The 24,705-nt window shown below is 41.1% G+C and overlaps 1 protein-coding gene across 5 annotated transcripts in view; it reads left to right on the plus strand.

Annotated features, from left to right (window-relative positions):
- The window catches only part of LOC126162052 (G patch domain-containing protein 11), a 158,966-nt gene that overhangs the window by 32,878 nt on the left and 101,383 nt on the right, over window positions 1-24,705 (plus strand). For all 5 annotated transcript variants that reach the window (XR_007534991.1, XR_007534992.1, XR_007534990.1 and 2 more), the window contains exons 2-3: window positions 4,330-4,568; window positions 14,080-14,327. Coding sequence is in view for 1 of the 5 variants with exons in the window: in XM_049918297.1 (XP_049774254.1) it covers window positions 4,330-4,568; window positions 14,080-14,327 (487 nt within the window). In the remaining 4 variants the exon portion in view is untranslated. The remainder of the gene's footprint in view (window positions 1-4,329; window positions 4,569-14,079; window positions 14,328-24,705) is intronic.

Consider the following 24,705-nt stretch of genomic DNA (forward strand, 5'->3'; position numbering starts at 1 on the left):
GTTTCACTTACACCCAAAATGTTAATTTTTAGGCGTTTCATTTCTTGTATAACATTATTTACTTTGCCTGGTTGGTATAATGATCTTACATTCCAAGTTGCTATTGTTGCATTATTTTTGTATTTACTTGTGGCATTGTTCAAGGCTCTCCCCCCCGGAGATCCGAGTGGGGGAGTTGAAACTCCGGATAATTTGACATTGAACCCTGCCATGATGAGTTTTCCTGGGGATATCCATTGGATCTTTAATGCTGTGGTTTCCCGTTGCCTTCAGCATCCTATGCCGTTGACCACCCTTGGTGATTCTTCCGTCTTTAGGAGTGATTTCTCACTCCAAGGACAAGAGGGTGCCCTTGCTCTACCAGCTCATCCGCCCTTCTAGAAGGTCGTTGACTTAGTAGAGGGTTCTCCTTATCCCGGGAGAAACTCGGTCGCCAGAGCCTCGTTAGCGTAGCAGGGGATACCACGTGCCGGAGAGGTTGGCATTTGTGTGGGAGAGGCTATTGGTGACGCATCCCACACCTTACCCCCCACGGGTGGAATGACAAAAGATAAAAAATGGGTAAAACTGCATAACAAAAATGGAAGAAGTCTGATGTAAATACATTCACCCTGGAATAGCTCACAGGAAGGATAGACTGGGTGAAGTATAAGACAAAAGAGGTGAATCATGAGGGAGTAGAGCCAGTAGTGAAAGGTGAAAACAAACTAAAAACAATGTGAAAACACAGAAATCAAAGAAAAAGTAAATAAAAAGATGATAGTGGGATGCAATTTGATGGATTAGTATTACTCATGAGAGGGCACAGCAGGTGTAAATGGATTTTGTGAGGTTAGTAAGTGCTCTGGAATAAAGGAATAGCAAGGGGCAGGGGCATTGGTAAGCTCGAGGTTCAACAAGTTTTTGTGGCACAGGAAGGTATGGAAAACACATGCTAGAGTGACAGAGGAAGTGTAATCAATTTGAAGGTCTATGATTGATTACATCAGTGATAAGAACGTGACATGAGATGTCGCACCAACAGTCACCTAGTCAAGTGGTGTGCACGCACGAGATCATCGATACAGTTTGGGTTGTAAGTGAGAGCTTGTGCAGCCTGGAAGGTGAATGATAACACACAGGAAAGAAGGGAAAGAAAACAGGCAGACATTGAGTAAAGTAATGCTTTAGAGAACAGTAAGAAAGGAAAACAACACTGGGTGCTGGGAGGGAAGAAAAGCCATTATGCAAAATCAAACAATGGATAGTCCAGGATGGAATATGAGTAATATGAAAAGGATGGACTGCTACTCTCCTGCCCCCCCCCCCCCCCCAAAAAAAGGGAGTAATTACAGTTTCTCTGACTCCAGGGAAGGAAAATGGGATAGAGGAAGAGAAATGTCAACATTAAAAAGGATTCTGTCTTTCGGTCTAACATAAATGGAATTTATATTAAGAACTCAAGGGATACATCTAAGTAACCTGTCAGCCAGTTGCAGAAGTGTTGAAAAATTTTCCAGAAAAGTCACTTCAGTGTGAAGAGGGCTAAAAATGGAGTGATCGTATTTCACCTGTGATGGAAACCACTCCTCACTTCCTCCACTCAACATTTCACATTCAGCTACTATAACTATGTACATCCCACACAAGTCAGCTTTTATGTTTCTTGTACCTGCCTCCTATTGTTTATTTGAACCTAGTAGCTCTCTGTCACCTTATCATACAGCCTTCCCACCCCATCCTCCTTTTTGCTGACCTTCATGCGCATAACATGTCAGGCTCTACTGCCAACTGTCTCTGGAGTTGGACTGTTGGGAGCTACATCTTCCCAGAAACTTTGTCTACTGTAAAAACACCAGAGGACACATTTTAGCACTGCTACATAGCCATTGTCTGCCATTGATCTCTTGATATGTTCTTCTTTTCTCTGTGATGACTTAAGACACTAATGTGTCCATTATAGTCTTCAGGCCAATCCTGAAGACACCTTATCACCTTACAGAGTGAAGAGTGCCCACTTTGCAATTAAGGGCAGGACTGTAACTGTATGATGACTCGGTTGGCAAACACCAGACAAAAACCTCACAGCTATTCTGTTATTGAATGTCAAATACAGAAAAATTATAAGGGAGAGCAAGAAGCTGTTGTGGAATGTGTTCTTGAAATCACCAATCATGCCATTACATTTGCAGTAGTACGGACATGGTGCAGTGGTGAAATCTCCAGATAATCCTGGGAGACAGTGTGCAGACATGGATGGATCTGTTCTTAGAAGTGACCGCCACTCCCACCCAGAATGTAGCCTTCTGCCACCTCATGTATATCACTGAATGGGGAGTTGGTACTTGAGTTCCATGAAAGATTTTTGTGACTAACCCCTTGCATATATTAGAACAAGATTTGGTGTTTCCTGTTACATTTGACACTTTACCTGGTCATTATAGGGAATGCATTGTTCTCCCTTGCCTAGCCCTATTCAGTCAAAGGAGCCAGGACATTTCTCAGACTCCTGGTGGCAGAGTATATTAAGCTATGGAACTAAGGAAGGGTCATACCTGTCAAATTGGTTGTCAAAGTATTTCAGTCAAGAGTTGCCGTAGGATAGTGTTGTGTTTCATATGGTTAAGTGAATTAGTGATGTCCAGGTTCACAACTTATTAGTACTGCCAATATAGAGTTAGAAGGTGTCATTCCATCATTAGTAACCTGATCAGCTGTAAGTGGCTACGTGTTGTTAGGGTTTACAGTACCACTTAGAGGAATAATATATGCAGACACTTTCACCAGTGGGGCTTATGGAGACATGCCCATATCATTATGCTCTCCTTCCTGTGTAAATCATTTTCCCACTACCAATTTGGAAAAGTCTTATCAGATTGATTTGAGCATCTGTAAATTGTCACCTCCAAGGAAGCAGCATAAGCACCTTTACTAATACCATAACATCCATCATAAGGAAGCCAGAACAGTATTCCGTATTTATGGACAATTTCAATATATTTTGCTCCTCGTCCAGCTTTGTAACAACAATATGTCAGTTTTAGCAATTACCTCAGAGCCGCTTTCCAGGGCTTTAGTTATTAATTTCAGACCAACAAAACAAGGGCAGGTAGACTTTAACTGAAGAACTGTAGTCCACTTCATTATCAGGTGGTGACTGGTTTGTAATCGGCATCAGCAGCATGATGTCCAGGCTACGACATAAGGAAAAGACAGCCATTGCAGACAGTGGTGGGTGAGAGCTGCAGTAGCCAGCTGTTCTGGGCCAAGCGTCTACCGGCTAAGATTCTGAAGGCGCGTGGTGGGATGATGTGCAATGGCAAGAGGCAGTTTACCACATAGTGCTTCAGCCAGTCAGTAGCATCATTCTGCCACATTATCCTATAGTAGCTGCATTTCGATTTGCACATATAATATTTAGCATTGATTTTTGCGTAAGTTTTGACTTGGTGGGAGTTCTTAGCCAGTACAGCATTTGTTAGGGTGGTATAAAGCAAATGTAAAAAGGATTACATTAAGAAACAACAACAGTGATAGTTTTTGTGCTTATAAATCCTACTAGGGAGACTCAGAAGCAGAAACAGTGGGCCGATTTAGTGCTCACCTGTGTTGCTAGTTACCAAAGTTGGCAGTGGCTTGAGAATGTGGTGTGGGGCTGAGATAAAGTATAAACTGGCGATCCTGCAAAGTTTTCTATATCTCTTGCTACACAGGATGCATCACCTGGCCACTTTCTTCCATGCATACCACTATACAATTGCTTTCTTGGTCCCCTACTGTGATATTTTCTGAGGGAAATGCTTTTTCCTGTGACAAGGTGTCTTGGACGTTCCCTGGAGAGACTCATCATAAGTTTCCAGCAATTATATTTGCTGCTAGTCGTACTGCTAATGTACCTGGTTGGATAACATTTCTGATTGTTTCAATTAATACTATAAATTATATTAATGCAGGTGGTGTGCCTTGGGGTACAAGGTGTGTAAATATATGATTAGTGTGATTGATTCATCCAAATAGTATAAATCTTAATCATATAAATGAAACAATTGTAAACGTTAATGTTGTCTCTTACTGTGTTAGTGCATCATTTATGTAGCAACAATGTTTTGAAACTTGTAGTTGATAATATAAGTACAAGTGGAAACACTTATTTTGTTGAATAAATTTTTGAGTCTTTATGTAAATGTCTTTTGGATTCTTACAAATGTGCTCTAAACTGTTATCGTGATATGTTGTAAAAAGTTGTCTGAGTGAGCAGCTTTCGTGGTAATTTCTTTGCTGTTATAGGTTAAATAATTGTTACAAATGACTTGTATCAATATAAATGTAATGTAATCTGAACCTTTCCAGTGAACAACAGGACATAAGACCGGGCTTAATACTTAACCACAGTCAGAAAAGATCACATACAATATATAAACAAAAATTGGTGAAAGATGCAGAAAATAAGAAAATATTTCCAAGAAAAAGTGTGCTTGAGGAAGAAAGGAGGGACGAAGGACTAAAAGAAGCAATTTCCAGTGACAATAAGGGGTTTGCCCTTCTGCAGAAAATGGGCTACAAACCAGGATCAGCTATTGGGAAATCAGGTTAGAGTCATGAAGTTTTCCTTGTTACTGTTTCAAACTTTCATACTACAACCCATCCCACATTCAAAAAGTCATGTTTGTGAAAAAAATATCTTGTAGCTCACAATTCTTTTTCTCCTGATAATTATGGAAATGTTAGTTTCCTAAAAGTTTTTGCTGTTAAGCAATACTGATGTGCTGCCATAGGAACAGTTTGTGAGTTCACTATTCAACCTCAAGATTTTAGTGCCTCATTTGTATGTGTACACCCACACACACACACACACACACACACACACACACACACACACACACACACACACACACACCTGCGCACTCTTTAGTGAAAGAACTAGTTACCTGAACTAAATTATGGGCAAAATTATGAGGCTCAGAATGGAAATTGATTATCGTGATATTAAGCATAAACATTGTTGTTCAAAAGCCTGCAATTGTGTCAACGATGATTGAAATAATAAAACACTACACCAGTTATTAAAGCTAATTAAACTGGCAAAGGCAATAAGAAACAAGAAAATGTTCACACTCCTGACAGATATGCTGAGAGAATGGGAATTTGCAGTGTATTTAGATGACCACAGGAACAGAGAATATGCATTCATAAACATTCTTCCTCAGGGATAAATGTTACCATGCTCAGTCTTAAACCTATACATTTCAGATTTGCTAAAGCTCATAGTATAGGCATTTGCATATACTATTGATGTGGCTGTAATAACACAGGCAACAACATTTAAAGATCTGTGAAAGATAGTACTAAAGGACTCACAGCCAACACATGTTGCGAAAAAAAAAAAAAAAAAAAAAAAAAAGGCCATCTAATGCTAAATATGCGTAAGGTAGTGGGCTCAGAGGTGCTCCTGATTATCTGGTTTGTGCACAGATGCCACAAACAAACAATCAGGGGCTAACCAGTCAGTCATGTTTCAACTCAAGACCTAGAAGTTAAAGTAGATTGCTTACTACCATACAGAGACCATCTCAAACAATCTAGATATTAGATAACAGAAATATCTTATCATGAGACCTGAAGGGAAGTATTAGGGTGGTAATGCTAACACCTTGAATATCTCAGCCTTGGCCTTAGTGTACAGTGTTGGGGAATAAGACTGGTTTTGCAGAAGGAAAAGTACTCATATTTATTGCAGACGATTGATTTGGGTGAAATCTCATATTTGTGCAACTTTATTGGCTCTAGAATATAATAAGCTAGTCTTGATGAAAGGTAAAGAGTAGGACAGAAGCTATTCAAGGTGTATACAGCTAATCACTGCTTGGTGACAGTATGTAAATCAGTGGTTGGCTTCTGGTGGGGGCATGTTTCCTTCCTGGTGTTTATGGAAATGCACTGACAATTCCTCTGTTACTGTTTGTGAAGGCAGAGTTCTGTGAGGCTTCTGCCCCATGACTGCATGCAGCCCATTGGACTGCGATAGCCAACAACTGGGATGCCAGCAATAGTGCTTTAAAAATGAAATGATCGTATGGCATTGTTGGCTGGGAAATCCCATTCAGGTTTGGCTGTCAAGTGCAAGTCTTACTTCAGTCGGCGCCACATTGGGCGACTTACGGCTGATGATGATGAAATGATGATGAGGATAACACAACACCCAATCCCCGAGCGGAGAAAATCTCCAACCCAGATGGGAATCGAATCTGGGCCCAGTGCGTGGGAGGCAAGCACATTACCGCCCAGCTAAGCAGGTGGACAGCAGTTGTACTGTGTTAATACCATATAGCTTCACATTCCAGTACTCGCGTCTGACTGTCCTACCCGTCCCACCTATTTAGGCAGTTCTGCACTCGCAACATAGCTCAAATGTGAAACTTCCTGACAGATTAAAACTGTGTGCCGGACCGAGACTCTAACTTGGGTCCAGCACACAGTTTTAATCTGTCAGGAAGTTTTATATCAGCGCACACTCCGCTGCAGAGTGAAAATCTCATTGTGGATAGCTCATATATTCCTGCAGTATTAAGTTTGTTCACTGCATCCTTGGTGAAACCTATAATGTCGTGGATCCTGGCTGCTGCTGAAAGTCTGTTGGAAACCTCATTGGTGGAGAATGCTGATGACCTCCACGTTTAGTAAGTGCACTAGCAGAAGCTTACTTTCTTCTCTTGTAATGTTCCAGTTAGGCTTGGCTGACTTTCTTATAATGTTGTTATCATAAATGTTGGCACAAAATATGCACAGTAGCTGTCTGCCATCTGAACAGCCTTTTCCAGATGACAACACCTGATTGCTGCCTTTTTTTGACTTACGTAAAGAATACGACACGACTTGGCGACATCATATCCTTGCCACATTGTATGAGTGGGGTCTCTGGGGATCACTCCCGATTTTTATCCAAAACTTCCTGTCACTCCGTACTTTGTGTGTCGAAGTTGGTGACTCCCATAGTTCCATTCATATCCAGGAGAATGGAGTCCCGCAGGGCTCTGTATTGAGTGTCTCTCTATTTTTAGTGGCCATTAACGGAGTAACAGCAGCTGTCAGGCGCTCCATCGCACCTTCTCTGTATGCAGACGATTTCTTCATTTCGTACTGCTGCTCCAGTATTGTTGTTGCTGAGCGGCACCTCCAGGGAGCCATCCACAAGGCGCAGTCATGGTCTGTAGCCCACGGCTTCCAGTTTTCAGCTGCAAAGTTGTGTGTCATGCACTTCTGTCGGCGTCGTACTGTTCATCCGGAACCCACACTTTATCTTAATGATGAACCACTCACTATAGTGGAGACATATCAATTCCTAGGACTGGTTTTTGACGCTCGATTGATTTGCCTCCCAAATCTTCGTCAGCTTAAGCAGAAGTGCTGGCAGCACCTCAATGCCCTCCGTTGCTTGAGCAACACCAATTGGGGTGCAGATCGCTGTACACTACTGCGGCTCTACAGAGCCCTTGTCCAATCCCGAATTGATTATGGGAGGTGGTTTATGGTTTGGCAGCACCTTCAGCATTGCATTTACTTGACCCTGTGCACCACTGTGGGGTTCTATTAGCGACAGGGGCTTTTAAGAAGAGTCGGGTGAACAGCGTACGGTGGAGGCTGGTGTCCCTCCACTGCAGATCAGACGTGCACAACTGCTCGCCAGTTACGCAGCACACATTCATAGTTCCCCTGAGCATCCAAATTACCCTCTCCTTTTCCTGCCCATGGCAGTCCGTCTCCCTCATCAGCAGCCCAGATTGGGGCTAACGATTGCGGTTTGCGTGCGGTCCCTTCTCTCTGAACTGGAGTCCTTTTCTTTACCACCTCTACTTGCGGCCCGTTCATGTAGACCTCCTTGGTGTACGCCTCGGCCGCAGCTTCGTCTGGACCTTTAGCATGGCCCTAAGGCCTCCATTAACCCTGCCACTTTCCGCTGTCACTTCCTCTCGGTTCTTGACGTGTTCCAGGGCTCTGAAGTGGTTTACACCGATGGCTCAATGGCTGATGGTCATGTAGGCTTCACATATGTTCATGGAGTACATGTTGAGCAGCACTCCTTGCCAGTTGCCTTCAATGTTCTCACTGCAGAATTGGCGGCCATATCTCCTGCTCTTGAGTACATCTGCTCATGCCCTGGTGAGTCATTTCTCCTGTGTACCGACTCATTGATCAGCCTATGTGCTATCGACCAGTGCTACCCTCGCCACCCTCTGGTAGCATCCATTCAGGAGTCCATCTAAGCCCTGAAACAGTCCCACCACTCCGTGGTGTTTGTGTGGAACCCAGAACACGTCGGAATCCCTGACAATGAACTTGCCGACAGGCTGGCCAAATGGGTGACGCGGAAACAGCTTCTGGAGATAGGCATCTCCGAAGCTGACCTGTGTTCTGTCTTACGCCACAGGGTTTTCCGGCTTTGGGAGACAGAATGACATAACAGCACACACATCAAACTGTGTGTCATTAAGGAGACTATGAATGTGTGGAAGTCTTCCATGCAGGCCTCTTGCAGGGAATCAGTTGTCCTTTGCCGACTCCGCATTGGCCATACGTGGCCAACGCATGGTTACCTACTCTATCGCGATAACCCACCTCAATGTCGCTGTGGCTACCAAATGACAGTTGTCCACCTCTTGCTGGACTGTCCACTTTTAGCCGCTCTGCAGCAGACTTTTAACTTTCCCAGCACCCTGCCTTCGGTGTTGGGCGACAATGGCTCCGCAGCAGCTTCAGTTTTACGTTTTATCTGTGAGAGTGAGTTTTATACTTCTATGTAGATTTTAGAGCATGTTCTTTGTCCCTCCATGTCCTCCACCGTAGTGCTTTTAGGGTGGAGGTTTTAATGTGTTGCAGAATGACTGGCTTTCCCTTTTTATTCTCATGGTTGGCCAGCCACTGTAATCTGCTTTCATGTTTTACTCTCTTTTGTTTCTAGCGTCTCTCTGTTGTTTTTTTGTCCTCTTTTGTTTCTTTTGGTGTTCGTTGCCTTCCCTTCATTCTTGTGGCTTTTCCTTTCTTTCCGTTTTGTGTTATATGTTTCGTCCATTTTATTCTCACCCTTGTGGCATTGTTTTATTAGGAGCAAGGGACCGATGACCTCGTAGTTTGGTCCCTTCTCCCGCCTTTAAACCAACCAACCAACCAACCTGTACTTTGGCCAACATCAGTTTTTTGCTCATGCAACTCATCTGCTGCTTTTAGTGTCCAATTTTCTAATGTAATTCTATTAGCACCACCTGATGCAATACAATGTTCTTCCTTTACAGTTTTACTTTTTTGCTGTTCTTCTTATAATTTATTTTTAAGACTCAATCCATTCCATTGAGCTATTCTTCCAGATCCTTTGTTGTCTCTGACAAAATCCAATGTCGTTAGCACAGACCAAAGTTTTATTTCTTTTCCCTGAACTTAAATTTCCTATCCAAATTTATCTTTGGTTTCCTCTAATGCATGCACAATACAGAGGTTGAATTATGTTGGAAATCGCTACAACCCAGTTCTTCTCACTTCTCAGCTGCTGCTTCTCTTCCACGTCCTTTGATTGTTATAGTTGAAGTTGGTTTTGTACAAGTGGCAGATAACCTTGCACCCGATGTATTCTAACTCAGCTACCTTTAGAATTCCAAAGAGCGCATTCTAGTCATCATTGTGAAAACATGTTTCTAAATTTACAAATGTTATGAACATAGACTTAGATTTCTTCAGTCAGGTTGTAGGGTCAGTATTGCCTCTCGTGTTTCTGCATTCCTCTAGAACTCAAACTGATCTGTCACAAAGTGTGTTTCCAACAGTTTCTCCATTCTTCTGTATATAATTCCCATCAGTATTTTGCAGCCATGAGATACTATATAATTAAGGACTTAATGTAATAGATTACCATAACCATTCCCAATTTAATGAAAGACATTGTATTGGTATTAAAGTTACCTAGATGGTGTTTGTTTTTATTGACATGATTCATTAAACTAATGGCCCAATAATATTCGTACTTGACAGCATCTGCTTTACTTTTTAACTGTATTTTTCCTGAGGTCTGAGGAAAATATTTCACCTATCTCATATACCTCGCATATCAAGTGAACTAGTTTCATCATTACTGGCTGTCCCAAAGATCTCAATAAGTCTGAGATAGTGTGATAAGGTACCTTCTTTTAAGTCTTTCAATGCTATGTAAAATTCTTCTTCCAGTACCATATCTCCACCTCTACTTTCTCTTCTCTTTCTATAATATTTTCTTTAAGTTTTTTCCTTTTTATAACCTTTCTAAATATTCCTTCCACTTTTCATCCTTTCCTTTTCATATTTTGTACTGTCTTGTCATCTGTGTTCTTGATAGTCATGCAGCTGCTTCACTTTTCTCCATATAGTTCATTAATTTTTCTACAGGTGACATCTACCTTTCCCATAATCATGCATGCTTCTCCAGATTTACATTTCTGTTCCAGGCGTTCTTACTATGCCATTCTTTTCTTTTAGCGATGTCATTTTTTTTAAAATTTTGTACTCCCATTTGGTTGTTATATTTACTGCATTTTCATATGGTCTCCTATCATTGATTAAATTAAGTATCTTGCGTGCTATCCAAGAATTTCTACCAGGCTTTGTCTTTTTGCCCATGTAATCTTTTACTTCTACAGTTTTTTATCTATCGAAACCATGTGTTCACCTTTTATTGTAGTCCTTTTCACTTTTCTTTCATTTGGTGCCAATACTCCCTTTGAAACTCTCAACAACCATTAGTTCTATCACTTTATTCAATTTCCAACTTATTAGTTTCTTAACTTCCTGCAGTTTGTTCAGTTTTAACCTGCAGTTCACAACCAGTAAATTATGGTCAGTCCACATCTGCCCTTGGAAACGTTTTGAAGTTCAAAAACAGGTTTCAAATTTTTTTATCTTACCTTTATACAACCTATCTGAAACTCTCCAGTGTCTCCATGTCTCTTCCACATATACATCTTTCGTTCATGGTTCTTAAACTGAATGTTAACAATGACTCAATTATGCTCTGTTCAAAATTGTACCAGAGGGATCTCCCTTCCATTCCTTTCCACCAGTCCATGTTTGATGAATTGTAGTCTCCCATCACCACCTGTTCCTTGTTAAAGGACTGGAAAATTTGTCATGATGAAATTTTTCAGAAAATTTGTAGGGAGATTGTGCGTGGGCATTGCTATGTGGTAGTCACTTACGTTGTTTCTGTAGTCTGGATAAAATGGGTGTAGGATCCTAGCTCCATTCAATGAGGAACACTAGCTTGACACACTTGAGAAACTTTTTGTACATTTCTAGTTTGAAGAAGTTAACCTTTCATGAAAATGCTGTACATACATACACAAAGTTACAGCTAAAATTGAAACTGGGTGGGAGGTCGTACAGGTCCCTTAGGTACTTTCTGTAAAAATATCAACAACATGAATTATGGTCATGCTGGTAGCTCTAGTTCCCCTACTATGACTACAAATAATAATAATAATAATAATAATAATAATAATAATAATAGTGATAGTAATAATATGGTGGTGAAGGTGACGATGATGATAGTAATGCATTTGAGTATAAAAGTGAGAAGGTATGACATAGCTCTCAGAGAGGAATTCAGATAAACTGCCCCAGCTAGGGATTTAGGAAAAGGAGGGTACTTAGTTCTGACAGAGTAATGGGTGCATTCAAAAACAAGAACAACCTTATAGTTCTTATGTGATTCAGTTATCCAGTATTGTGAAGGAGATATTCCAAAGTCAGGTTCCAGTCACTAGATATACTTTAGAGTAGACACTTGTGTGAATACCTTGGTCGTTTTAGGTACATAGAGCCTTACTGAGGAATGACTGACTGTGTTCAAGGGTCAGAATCAACAATTCCCTTGGGAAGAATATAGACCCAAAAATAAAAACTGAGGATCGAATATCTGCTTAATGCTGGCTCAATCTGTTGTGGTTTGTAAGCACTTCATTAACAACTCAATTTGTTTTCCATTCATTTTCTGTATGGTTTCCATTTTCTAATAAGTTTTCAAGCATGTGAGCACCTTGACCTGAAAGATAATTAATTGTGGGATTCACTCTATGATCTTAGTGTTCCCATAATAAATATTATGATAAGGTTAGATTGCTACTCACAGTGTGTGTGTGTGTGTGTGTGTGTGTGTGTGTGTGTGTGTGTGTGTGTGTGTTTGTTTGTTTGTTTCTATTTTAGAAGAAGGGCTTTTGGTCAAAAGTTCAAATGTATAGGAGTCTTTTTGTTGTGCTTATTAGCAACTCAGCATCTCTTCTATATGATAAGTAGCAATCTATCCTTTTCATAATACTGTCATTATTCCATCCTGCATTTTCCAATGTTTCATTCCCATAACCATTATTTTAATTGTGCAAAGTGAATATATGAAAAGGCAAGCAACTCAATGTTTATTTGTGGTCTAGAAGATTTAAACTAAAATACCAACACAGAATTTGTAATTCTGTTTAGAAATTCAGAAGTTTTGTAAAATATCAAGGATTTTTGTAAATACTTCACAACTGTCTCTTGATAGCATGTGTGAATTTCTGACTGTCTAGCAAAAGTTTAAAAATCCTGAGACTACACTGTACTGATAACTGATGTGTCTTTTTAGATACAACATACAGTTTTATAGTTTTGTTCCTCTAATCTCAAGTTTTACAATGTACCATAATTCATATCTTCTGGTAAACCTTCCGGGATGTAAGGTCGTGGTCCATGAAACTCTTCAGCTCCTAACGTTTCATCCAGAGCTGCGCTGGACATCTTCAGAGGGGTGTTTCTCCTCCGGTGAGTCTTGCCGACTGACGAGTCGGACGTCTGAGAGCGTCTTATATATCGTAGAAAGTGGGCGTGGCCAGAGTTACACATGATATGCAGAGATAATCTTTGTCAAAGATAAAACTTAACTATCGATCGTAATCTCGTGACGGATAAAACTGTCTAGCAATTCTGTAGTGCTACTGTCCAAATATCACTAAGTTTCATGGTCTCTTCTTTCCGATTAAAATTATCCCTATGTTTATATATTTCAATTGCTTCTCTACAAAGCCGTGGGTAATAGTTCGTCATTGTAGATAAAATTTTTGTTTCGGAAAACCTCACTTGATGATTTCCTGACTGAAAAGCGTGTTCTGCTACAGCCGATGTATCTGTTTTTCCTAATCGGCAAAGGCTTCTGTGTTCTTTTAACCGTGTATTTACGCTTCTTTTTGTTGTTCCAATATAAACGATGGAAGAATACAGTCTCTCTCCCTTTCATAAAGAAAGTAACGGATCAGATTGGAAAGATTTTTAGTAAACATGATATTAGACCTGTTTTTAGACCAACGAAGAAAATTTGTCATGTTCTCTGGTCTGTAAAAGATAAACGCGCTCCTCTATCAGCCAGTGGCGTATATAAAATTCCGTGTACATGTGGAAAAGTTTATATTGGAACAACAAAAAGAAGCGTAAATACACGGTTAAAAGAACACAGAAGCCTTTGCCGATTAGGAAAAACAGATAAATCGACTGTAGCAGAACACGCTTTTCAGTCAGGAAATCATCAAGTGAGGTTTTCCGAAACAAAAATTTTATCTACGACGACGAACTATTACCCACGGCTTTGTAGAGAAGCAATTGAAATATATAAACATAGGGATAATTTTAATCAGAAAGAAGAGACCATGAAACTTAGTGATATTTGGACAGTAGCACTACAGAATTGCTAGACAGTTTTATCCGTTACGAGATTACAATCGATAGTTAAGTTTTATCTTTGACAAAGATTATCTCTGCATATCATGTGTAACTCTGGTCACGCCCACTTTCTACGATATAAGACGCTCTCAGACGTCCGACTCGTCAGTCGGCAAGACTCACCGGAGGAGAAACACCCCTCTGAAGATGTCCAGTGCAGCTCTGGACGAAACGTTAGGAGCTGAAGAGTTTCATGGACCACGACCTTACATCCCGGAAGGTTTACCAGAAGATATGTCATCCGGTCGTGAAAGCCTTCATACTGTACCATAATTCCCAATTTATATTTCATTATTAGAAATGTGTTTAATTTAAAGCAAAGAATATTGTCTTACCTAGGTTCAGGAATTGTGGAGCCTGTACCAATAGCTGTGAAGACAAATAGAGGAGGTCTTGGGAGGGAAGCAGCATTGAAAGAAATTAAAGAACAAAAACTGGCAATTAAAGCAAGATTATTAAAACACAGGAATCAATTAAATGATATAGAAAGTTACAGAAGTCAGATGACAAGAAAAATGGAAGAACGTCAGAATGAAGCTGATCTAAGGAAAAGTCAGAGAATTTGTGAGCAGCTTGACAAAAGAAAGGTTTGGTATTTAAATCTAGTTGTTCTGTTTACAGAAGACCATTTGTTCTTTTCCTGTGGTCCATTGCAATAATTCATTCTCACATTTAATATTTTTATGTATAAAAATATTTTGAAATGTTGCAGTCACTCTATGTACAACCCTGTGTTTTGTTAACCACATATCTGTGAGCAAGTGGAAGGGTTATGTGTATAATCTGGATGTGATAAAAGGTCTAAAGATTGTCATTGTTGACCAAAATTAATTACCAAATTAATAAACTTTTATAGTCCCTGATTGGGTATATAATAAAATAAATAAAAGTAACCATTCACTGTATAGTTGGGATGGTATTTAGTGGCCTACAGGTACATAAACAAGTTGACATTTCGAGAATTGCTAGGATCGTCTTCTGTAAGTGATACATAAAAAAAAAAGTTTGATCTATTTGCTACTTCAGTGCCAACAATTCAGTGGGAAAAAAAATCTGACATGTGGCACCTCATAATGAACAAAAAAAGGGTAATTTCTAGTCATTTGTTAATACATTTAGTTGCAAATCCCTTTCCCATCATATGTGTAAGTTTAAGTCCTCAGCGGACACCAGAATCCCCACTTCATCCACAAACACAGAGCTTGGAGGTAGTGGTGGTGTGGGTGCCACCACAATTCCTTTGGTCTTGGGGACCTTCTTTTTGGATTTCTCTCTCTGTTCTTTGGGTTTCACTGGCTGGGAGGACTTCACTGGTTCAGTCTCTGGGACTGGGGATGAGCGTGAAGCACTACAACCAGCTGCTTTTGGGCTCTTCAGCCAGTGGTGGGTGTCATCTTTCCCACTAGGAGAAACCTGGGAAGGGAGTGACCCAAGGGACCCCTTCCTAGCGAGAGCAGCTGAAGAAGTTGTACGCTTCTCCGGCTTAGAAGTGGGGATGGATGTCCCTGATGGTTGAGGGGTGTTGCTCCTGAAATAGGTGGTGCAGGAGCAGCAGGGAGGGAAGTGCTCCCCACCATCAAGGGGGCAGATGATGTCTTCTGGCTCTGAGAGGTGACTAGGGTTGGCAGAGCTGATGGTGATAGAACTGTTGTAGCTGCGGTGTAAGACGATGTCGTGCGTACAGTATGCAGGCATTCAAATTTCCTCTTAGCCTCAGTGTAGGTCAGTCGGCCCAGGGTCTTGTAGTCCATGATTTTCCTTTCTTTCTGGAGAATCCTGCAGTCTGGCGAGCAAGGCGAATGGTGCTCTCCACAGCTGACACAGATGGGAGGCGGGGCACATGGAGTATTGGGATGTGGTGGGCATCAGCGATCTCGACATGTGACGCTGGAAGTACAGCAGGAAGACATATGACCGAACTTCCAACATTTAAAGCACCGCCTTGAGGGAGAGGTATAGCGATCAGGGGTTGTGTAAGGATGGGCGAGTATATTGTGTGGGTTCGGTGGACGCAGAATACCACGGTAGGAGGGGTGGGAAGGATAGTGGGCAGGAAATTTCTCATTTCAGGGCACAACGAAAGATAATCGAAACCCTGGCAGAGAATGTAATTCAGTTGCTCCAGTCCCAGATGGTACTGAGTTACGAGGGGAATGCTCCTCTGTGGCCGGACTGTGGGACTTTTGGAGGTGGTGGGAGACTGGAAAGATAAGGCACTGGAGATTTGTTTTTGTACAAGGATGGGAGGATAATTATGGTCAGTGAAGGCTTCAGTGAGATCCTCAGTATATTTTGAGAGGGACTGCTCATCACTGCAGATGCAACGACCACAGGTGGCTAGGCTGTATGGAAGGGACTTCTTGGTATGGAATGGGTGGCAGCTGTCGAAGTGGAGGTATTGCTGGTGCTTAGTAGGTTTGATATGGACGGAGGTAGTGATGTAGCCATGTCTGAGGTGATGGTCAACATCTAGGAAGGTGGCTTGTTAGGTTGAGTAGTACCAAGTGAAGCAATTGTTACATTCCATCCTGTATTTTCCATTGTTTGATTATTGCTCTTTCATCATACTATGCTGAAGACTCATTGCCTTAGGAGTCATTTGAAACAATGTCAAAGTTTTCAATGAATTTTTCTCGGATGCCTTCCTTCAAAAAGTCATTTTCTTCCAGAATTTCAGTATGGCATACACACTTAATCCACTCTTGCACTGTGGTATCATCAGCTGCTCCCTGAGGTAAATTCAGATCTTTTGTTCTGACTGTGCAGTTAGTGGATGTGAACTTTCCTTTCACTGTGGTCCATAGATATTTTGTTATTGTTGTTGTTGTTGTTGTTGTTGTTGTTTTCAGTCCTAAGACTGGTTTCATGACAGCTGTCCATTCTACTCTATCCTGTGCAAGCCTTCTCATCTCCAGATAACTACTGCAGCCTACATCCTTGTGTATTTCATTGATGTATTCATTTATTGCTCTCTCCCTCCACAATTTTCCCCCTCACTCTTCATTCCAGTACTAAAACCCCTTGAGGTCTCATAATGTGTCCTATGAACCATTACCCACTAGTCACTTTGTATCACAAATTTCTTTTCTTCCTGATTCTTTTCAGTACTTCCTCATTAGTTATGCGATCTATTCATCTAATCCTCAGCATTGTTTTGTAGCATCATATTTTAAAATCTTCTGTTATCTTTTTGTGTAAACTGTTTATCATCCTTGTTTCACTTCCATACATGTCTTCGCTCCATACCAACATTTTCAGAAACACCTTCCTGATATGTAAGTCTATATTCAGTATTAACAAATTTCTCTTTTTCAGAAATGGTTTTCTTGCTATTGCCAGTCTACATTTTATATCGTCTTTACTTCAGCCAGCATCAGTTATTTTTCTGCCCAATTAACAGAACTCATCTACTACTTTAAGTCCTTCGTTTCATAATCTGTTTCCCTCAATGTCACCAGATTTAGTCCGACTGTGTTCAATTAATCTTGTATTGCTTTTGTTGATGTTCATCTTATGTCTTTATTTCAAGGTGCTGTCCATTCGTTCAACCACTCTGAGTCCTTTGATGTCTCTGACAGAATTACAGTGTCATTGGGAGCTTCAAGGTTTTTTATTTCTTCTGCCTGAACTTTAATTCCTATTCTTAATTTTTCTTTGGTTTCCTTTACTGCATACTCAATGTACAGATTGAATAACATCAGTGATAGGCTACAACCCTGTCTATTCCCTTCTCAACCCGAGGTGGCGCAGTGGCTAGCACACTGGACTCGCATTCGGGAGGACGACGGTTCAATCCCGTCTCCAGCCATCTTGATTTAGGTTTTCCGTGATTTCCCTAATTCGCTTCAGGCAAATGCCGGGATGGTTCCTTTGCAAGGGCACGGCCGATTTCCTTCCCCATCCTTCCCTCACCCGAGCTTGCGCTCCGTCTCTAATGACCTCGTTGTCGACGGGACGTTAAACACTAATCTCCTCCTCCTCCCTCCCTTCTCAACCACTGCTTCCCTTCCACGCCCCTTAATTCTTATAACTGCCATTTGGTTTCTGTACAAGTTGTAAATAGTCTTTAACTCCCTGTATTTTATCCCTCCTACCTTCAGGATTTCAAAGAGTATTCCATTGACATTGCCAAAAGCTTTCTCTATATCTACAAATACTATGAACTTAGGTTTGCCTTTGTTTAACCTATCTTGTAAGAGAAGTCGTAGGGTCAGCATTGCTTCTCATGCTACTACATTTCTCTGGAATTCAAACTGATCTTTCTGACGTTGGCTTCTACCAGTTTTTCCATTCTTCTGTAAGGAATTCGTGTTAGTATTTTGCAGCTTGTTCAACTGATAGTTCAGTAATATCCTTACCTGTTGGCACCTGCTTTCGTTGGAATTGGAATTGTTATATTCTTTTTGAAGTCTGAGCTCTTGATATTCATACAGCTGCTTCTCTTTTCTCCAAAGATGTATTTAATTTTCCTTTAGGCAGCATCTTTCTTTCTCCTAGTGACCCGTGCTTCTCAGTCCTTAAATTTGTCCTCTAGCCATTCCTGCTTCACTATGCTGCGCTTCCTGTCTATCTCATTTTGTTAGACTTTTGTATTCCCTTTTGTCTGCTTCATTAATTGTGGTTTTATATTTCCTACTTTCATCAGTTAGATTCAATATCTCCTGTGTTATCCAAGGATTTCTTCTAAGCCATGTCTTTTTACCTGTTTGATCCTCTGCGGCCTTCAGTGTTTCCTCTCTCAAAGCTACCCATTCATCTTCTACTGTATTCCTTTCTCCTGTTCTTCTCAATTGTTGCCTAATGGTCCCAAAGAAACACTCTACATCGTCTGGTTCTTTCAACTTATCCAGGCCCCATTTGCTTAATTTCCTACCAGTTTGCAATTTATTTTATTTTAATCTACACTTAGTAACCAGGAAACTGTGGTCAAAGTTCATGTCTGCTCCTGGAAAATTCATACAGTTTAAAATCTGGTTCAGAAATCTCTCTTTTTAACATCATGTAATCAGTCTTAAACATTCCGGTGTGTCCAGGTCTCTTCCACATGTAGAGTCTTTTATCATGATTCTTTAATCATCCTACAATTTTTCCTTCTCTTCCTTGTCCTACTATTGTGTTCCAGTCCTCCAGCGCTAGCAAATTTTTCTCTCCCTTAACTATCTGAATAATTTCTTTTATCTCACCATACATTTCTTCAATCTCTTCGTCATCTGCAGAGTTAGTTGGCATATAAACTTGTACTGTGGTGTCTATCTACTTATTGTCTATCTTGGGCACAATAATGTGCTCACTATGCTGTTCATAATAGTTTACCCCCCATTCTTATTTTCTTATTCATTATTAATCCTACTCCTGCATTACCCCTATTTGATTTTTGTATTTATAACCCACACAAATGTGTGGTTCCTGAAGAGGGGCAGCCGCCTTTTCAGTAGTTGCAGGGGCAACAGTCTGGATGATTGACTGATCTGGTCTTGTAAAACTAACCAAAATGGCCTTGCTGTGCTGGTACTGTGAACGGCTGAAAGTAAGGGGAAACTACGGCCATAATTTTTCCCAAGGGCATGCAGCTTTACTGTATGGATAAATGATGATGGTGTCCTCTTGGGTAAAATATTCCAGAGGTAAAATAGTCCCCCATTCGGATCTCTGGGTGGGGACTACTCAGGAGGACGTTGTTATCAGGAGAAAGTAAACTGGCGTTCTCCGGATCGGAGTGTGGAATGTCAGATCCCTTAATCGGGCAGGTAGGTTAGAAAATTTAAAAAGGGAAATGGATAGGTCAAAGTTCGATATAGTGGGAATTAGTGAAGTTGGGTGGTAGGAGGAACAAGACTTTTGGTCAGGTGAATACAGGGTTATAAATACAAAATCAAATAGGGGTAATGCAGGAGTAGGTTTAATAATGAATAAAAAAGTAGGAATGCGGGTAAGCAACTACAAACAGCATAGTGAACACATTATTGTGGCCAATATAGATATGAAGCCCACGCCTACCACAGTAGTACAAGTTTATATGCCAACTAGCTCCGCAGATGACAAAGAAATTGATGAAATAAATGTATGATGAGATAAAAGAAATTATTCAGGTAGTGAAGGGAGACGAAATTTAATAGTCATGAGCGACTGGAACTCAACAGTAGGAAAAGGAAGAGAAGGAAATGTATTAGGTGAATATGGAATGGGAGTAAGGAATGAAAGAGGCAGCCGCCTGGTGGAATTTTGCACAGAGCATAACGTAATAATAGCTAACACTTGGTTCAAGAATCATGAAAGAAGGTTGTATACATGGAAGAAGCCTGGAGATACTGGAAGGTATCAGATAGATTATATAATGGTAAGACAGAGATTCAGGAACCAGGTTTTAAATTTTAAGACATTTCCAGGGGCAGATGTGGACTCTGACCTCAATCTATTGGTTATGAACTGTAGATTAAAACTTAAGAAACTGCAAAAAGGTGGGAATTTAAGGAGATGGGACCTGGATAAATTGAAAGAACCAGAGGCAGTAGAGCTTCGTGGAGAGCATTAGGGAACGATTGACAAGAATGGGGAAAAGAGATACAGTAGAAGAAGAATGGGTAGCTTTGAGAGATGAAATAGTGAAGGTAGCAGAGGATCAAGTAGGTAAAAAGATGAGGGCTAGTAGAAATCTTTGGGTAACACAAGAGATATTGAATTTAATTGATGAAAGGAGAAAATACAAAAATGCAGTAAATGAAGCAGGCAAAAAAGAAAACAAACGTCTCAAAAATGATATCGACAGGAAGTGCAAAATGGCTAAGCAAGGATGGCTAGAGGACAAATGTAAGAACATAGAGATGCATATCACTAGGGGTAAGATAGATACTGCCTACAAGGAAATTACAGAGATCTTTGGAGAAAAGAGAACAACTTGCATGAATATCAAGAGCTCAGATGGAAATCCAGTAATAAGCAAAGAAGGGAAAGCAGAAAGGTGGAAGGAGTATATAGAGGGTCTATACAAGGGTGATGTTCTTGATAACAGTATTATAGAAATGGAAGAGAATGTAGATGAAGATGAAATAGAAGATATGATACTGCTTTAAGAGTTTGACAGAGCACTGAAAGACCTAAGTCGAAACAAGGCCCCGGGAGTAGACAACATTCCATTAGAACTAATGACAGCCTTGGGAGAGCCAGGCCTAACAAAACTCTACCATCTAGTGGGCCAGATGTATGAGACAGGTGAAATACTGTCAGACTTCAAGAAGAATATAACAATTCCAATCCCAAAGAAAGCAGGTGTTGACAGTTGTGAAAATTACCGAACTATCAGTTTAATAAGCCATGGCTGCAAAATACTAACACAAATTCTTTACAGACAAATGGAAAAAATGGTAGAAGCTGACCTCGGGGAAGATCAGTTTGGATTCCGTAGAAATGTTGGAACACGTGAGGCAAATCTGCATTTCTAGCATTAGTGGACTTAGAGAAAGCTTTTGACAATGTTTAGTGGAATACTCTCTTTCAAATTCGGAAGGTGGCAGGGGTAAAATACAGTTAGCAAAAGGCTATGTACAACTTGTGCAGAAACCAGATGGCAGTTACAAGAGTCGAGGGGCGTGAAAGGGAAGCAGTGGTTGGGAAGGGAGTGAGACAGGGTTGTAGCCTATCGTCGATGTTATTCAATCTGTATATTGAGCCAGCAGTAAAGGAAACAAAAGAAAAATTTGGAGTAGGAATTAAAATCCGTTGAGAAGAAATAAAAACTTTAAGGTTCCCTGATGACATTGTAATTCTGTCAGAGTCAGCAAAGGACCTGGAAGAGCAGCTGAATGGAATGGACAGTGTCTTGAAAGGAGGATATAAGATGAACATCAACAGAAGCAAAATGAGGATAATGGAATGTAGTTGAATTAAATCGGATGATGCTGCGGGAATTAGATTAGGAAATGAGAGGCTTAAAGTAGTAAATGAGTGTTGCTATTTGGGGAGCAAAATAACTGATGATGGTCGAAGTAGAGAGGTTATAAAATGTATATTGGCAATGGCAAGGAAATCGTCTCTGAAGAAGAGAAATTTGTTAACATCAAGTATAGATTTGAGTGTCAGGAAGTTGTTTCTGAAAGTATTTGTATGGAGTGTAGCCATGTATGGAAGTGAAACATGGACGATAAATAGTTTGGACAAGAAGAGAATAGAAGCTTTCGAAATGTGGTGCTACAGGAGAATGTTGAAGATTTGATGGGTAGATCACATAACTAATGAGGAGGTATTGAATAGAATTGGAGAGAAGACAAATTTGTGGCACAACTTGACTAGAAGAAGGGGTCGGTTGGTAGAGCATGTTCTGAGGCATCAAGGGATCACCAATTTAGTATTGGAGGGCAGCGTGGAGGGTAAAAATCATAGAGGGAGACCAAGAAATGAATACACTAAGTAGATTCAGAAGGATGTAGGTTGCAGTAGGTACCGGATGATGAGGAAGCTTGCACAGGATAGAGTAGCATGGAAAGCTGCATTAAACAAGTCTCTGGACTGAAGACCACAACAACAACTCCATATTTGCATGACCAGAAGTCCTGTTCCTCTTGCCACTGAGCTCCAGTGATACCACACTATCTAACTTAAACTGAGCCATTTCCCTTTTTAAATTTTCTAACCTACCTGCCCGATTAAGGAATCTAACACTCCACATTCCGGTCTGTAGGCTGCCAGTTTTGTTTCTCCTGATGACTACATTCTTTGGAGTAGTCCCCGCCCAGAGATCTGAATGTGGGGCTATTTTACCTCCAAAATATTTTACCGAAGAGGATGCCATCAACGTTTAACCATACAGTAGAGATGCATGGCCTTGGGAAAAATTATGGCTGAAGTTTCCCTGTGCTCTCAGCCATTCACAGTTGCATCACAGCAAGGCCTTTTCGGTTGATGTTACAAGGCCTGATCAGTCAATCATCCACACTATAGTCCCTGCAACTTTTGAAAAGGCTGCTGGTGCTGTTCAGGAACCCCACATTTGTGTGGTCTCTCAACAGATACCTCACCGTTTTGGTTGCACCTAGAGTACAGCTATCCGTATTACTGAGGCATGCAAACCTCCCCACCATTGGCCAGGTCCATGGTTCATAGAGGGATAGATTTTCTGTCGGGTTGTGTTGGTAGTAGTAAGAGGGCAACCTCATGGCCCACTTTGATGCTAAGCTGTCAAGTTCATATTGACTATAAAGGGCCTTGTCATGCCTGAATTCCTCCAACATCCTCGCTTTTGTATTGCAGGATGAAATTCAGATACTTTTCTTTTCTAGCCACTGTACAATTTCCTACTTCTCTGTACATGAATTAAAAGTTTTCTCCTTTTTTCTTGAATAATAACTGCCCTTAGCTACCTGACGACTGCACAGCCATCCTCTATATATATATATATATATAAATAAAAAAAACAGTATTTAAATACATCATTATTCATTTCTTCATGATAATCACTGGATTTGCTGTATGTAAATATAAGCTATGCGCTTTTGATACAGCCATATTCAGAGAATCCTGCAAGACAGACAACAAGGTACTTTCAGCCCTCAATTGCCTTTCAAATCCTGTCAGATGTGCTTGCTGGTGCGATTTTGATAGAGCCAGGCCTCTTAAAGATAAAAAATAAGTGATGGTAATTGTCTTTCTAATCATTGTCTATACATCGCAAACCACCGTGCAGTGCATGCCAGAACCTCCCTCCTGGGGGCTCACTGCTCTTCGGCGAGTATGTGCTTGGCTACCATTGACCCCCAGCCTTTGCAGCATCTTTTCCCATCCATGCTGCATGTCTATTCTCTTGCTGTTCTGTTTCTCCTCCCCGGGGGAACATGTCTGGGATGTTTTTGGAAATTGTTCTGCATTTTCAGTAGCCAATATCAAACAGTCTTTACATTGTTTTTCGTGCCTTTTTCTTTCTTCGTTCCCCTTCTCCTATCCTTCCTCCTCTTTGGCATTTGAGGTTCCTCATTTTTCCTTCTTCCTCCCTGTGATCTCCTGAAGACCGACCCAAGCGTCCAAGGTATAACAGGTGACTGGGTAACATGTAATTCCCAGCCTGAGGTCAACAGGTAGGGTTTGCCCATACCCCCGGTACAGGCCAGGCCCAGGGAGGGGTGATACCTGAACTGCTACCTTCCGAAATTGCCAATTGTCCCTCTATCAGGTGTTTGGAAGGTGTGACCTGAGTTGTGAACAATCACCTAAGGCAGGTACAACCCCCCTCTGAGGGTGCTCCAGCTGGAAGGAGCGCACCATTGGAGACGCTGGCAATCGTGGGGATTTTCTCACAATGAGCCAATCATCATCTTCACAGTCAACGTCTACTACATGTAAACGGAAGAAGACTAATGACTAAAAGACCCTCCCAGCTGCACCATAGTCCCTTGTGGTTTCACACACTGAAGTTGGTCAGTCCTTTGCTACAGTAAAGCTGGTGTTGATGCAATTGCCGGCCCTGTGAAATCCTGTTCTTGTTTACGCAATGGCACTTTGCTTTGGGAGACTACTTATGATTCTCAAGCACAACAACTGCTTGCAGTGTCACTCCTGCACGGCTATCCCATTCATGTTGAACGCTGAATTCTTCCTGTAGTGTTATCTACACTAGACTGCTTGATGGTCTGGCTGAGGCAGAAATCCAAAGGTACTTCTCTGATCAGGGTGTCATTGCAGTCCATTGGATGATGAAAAAGGTAGATGCATTCGTAGTGCCCACACAGGCTCTTTTTTTCGCTTTTGATAGAGTGGGTTTCTGTCAAAGATCAAAGCACACTATGAAGTTATCACAGTCCGACTGTACATTCTGAACCCAATGCACTGCTACCAGTGTCATCATTACAACCACACGCTAATGTTCTGTTGACACCCAGCTAAATGTGTACCCTGTGGTAGGGATGCGCACGAGGGCGATTGTCCAACTCCTTTTCCCCTCTGTATCAATTGCATTGGCGACTATGCCGCCGCCTCCCA

This window comes from Schistocerca cancellata, chromosome 2 (assembly GCF_023864275.1).
Source record: "Schistocerca cancellata isolate TAMUIC-IGC-003103 chromosome 2, iqSchCanc2.1, whole genome shotgun sequence".
NCBI classification, from domain to species: domain Eukaryota; kingdom Metazoa; phylum Arthropoda; class Insecta; order Orthoptera; family Acrididae; genus Schistocerca; species Schistocerca cancellata.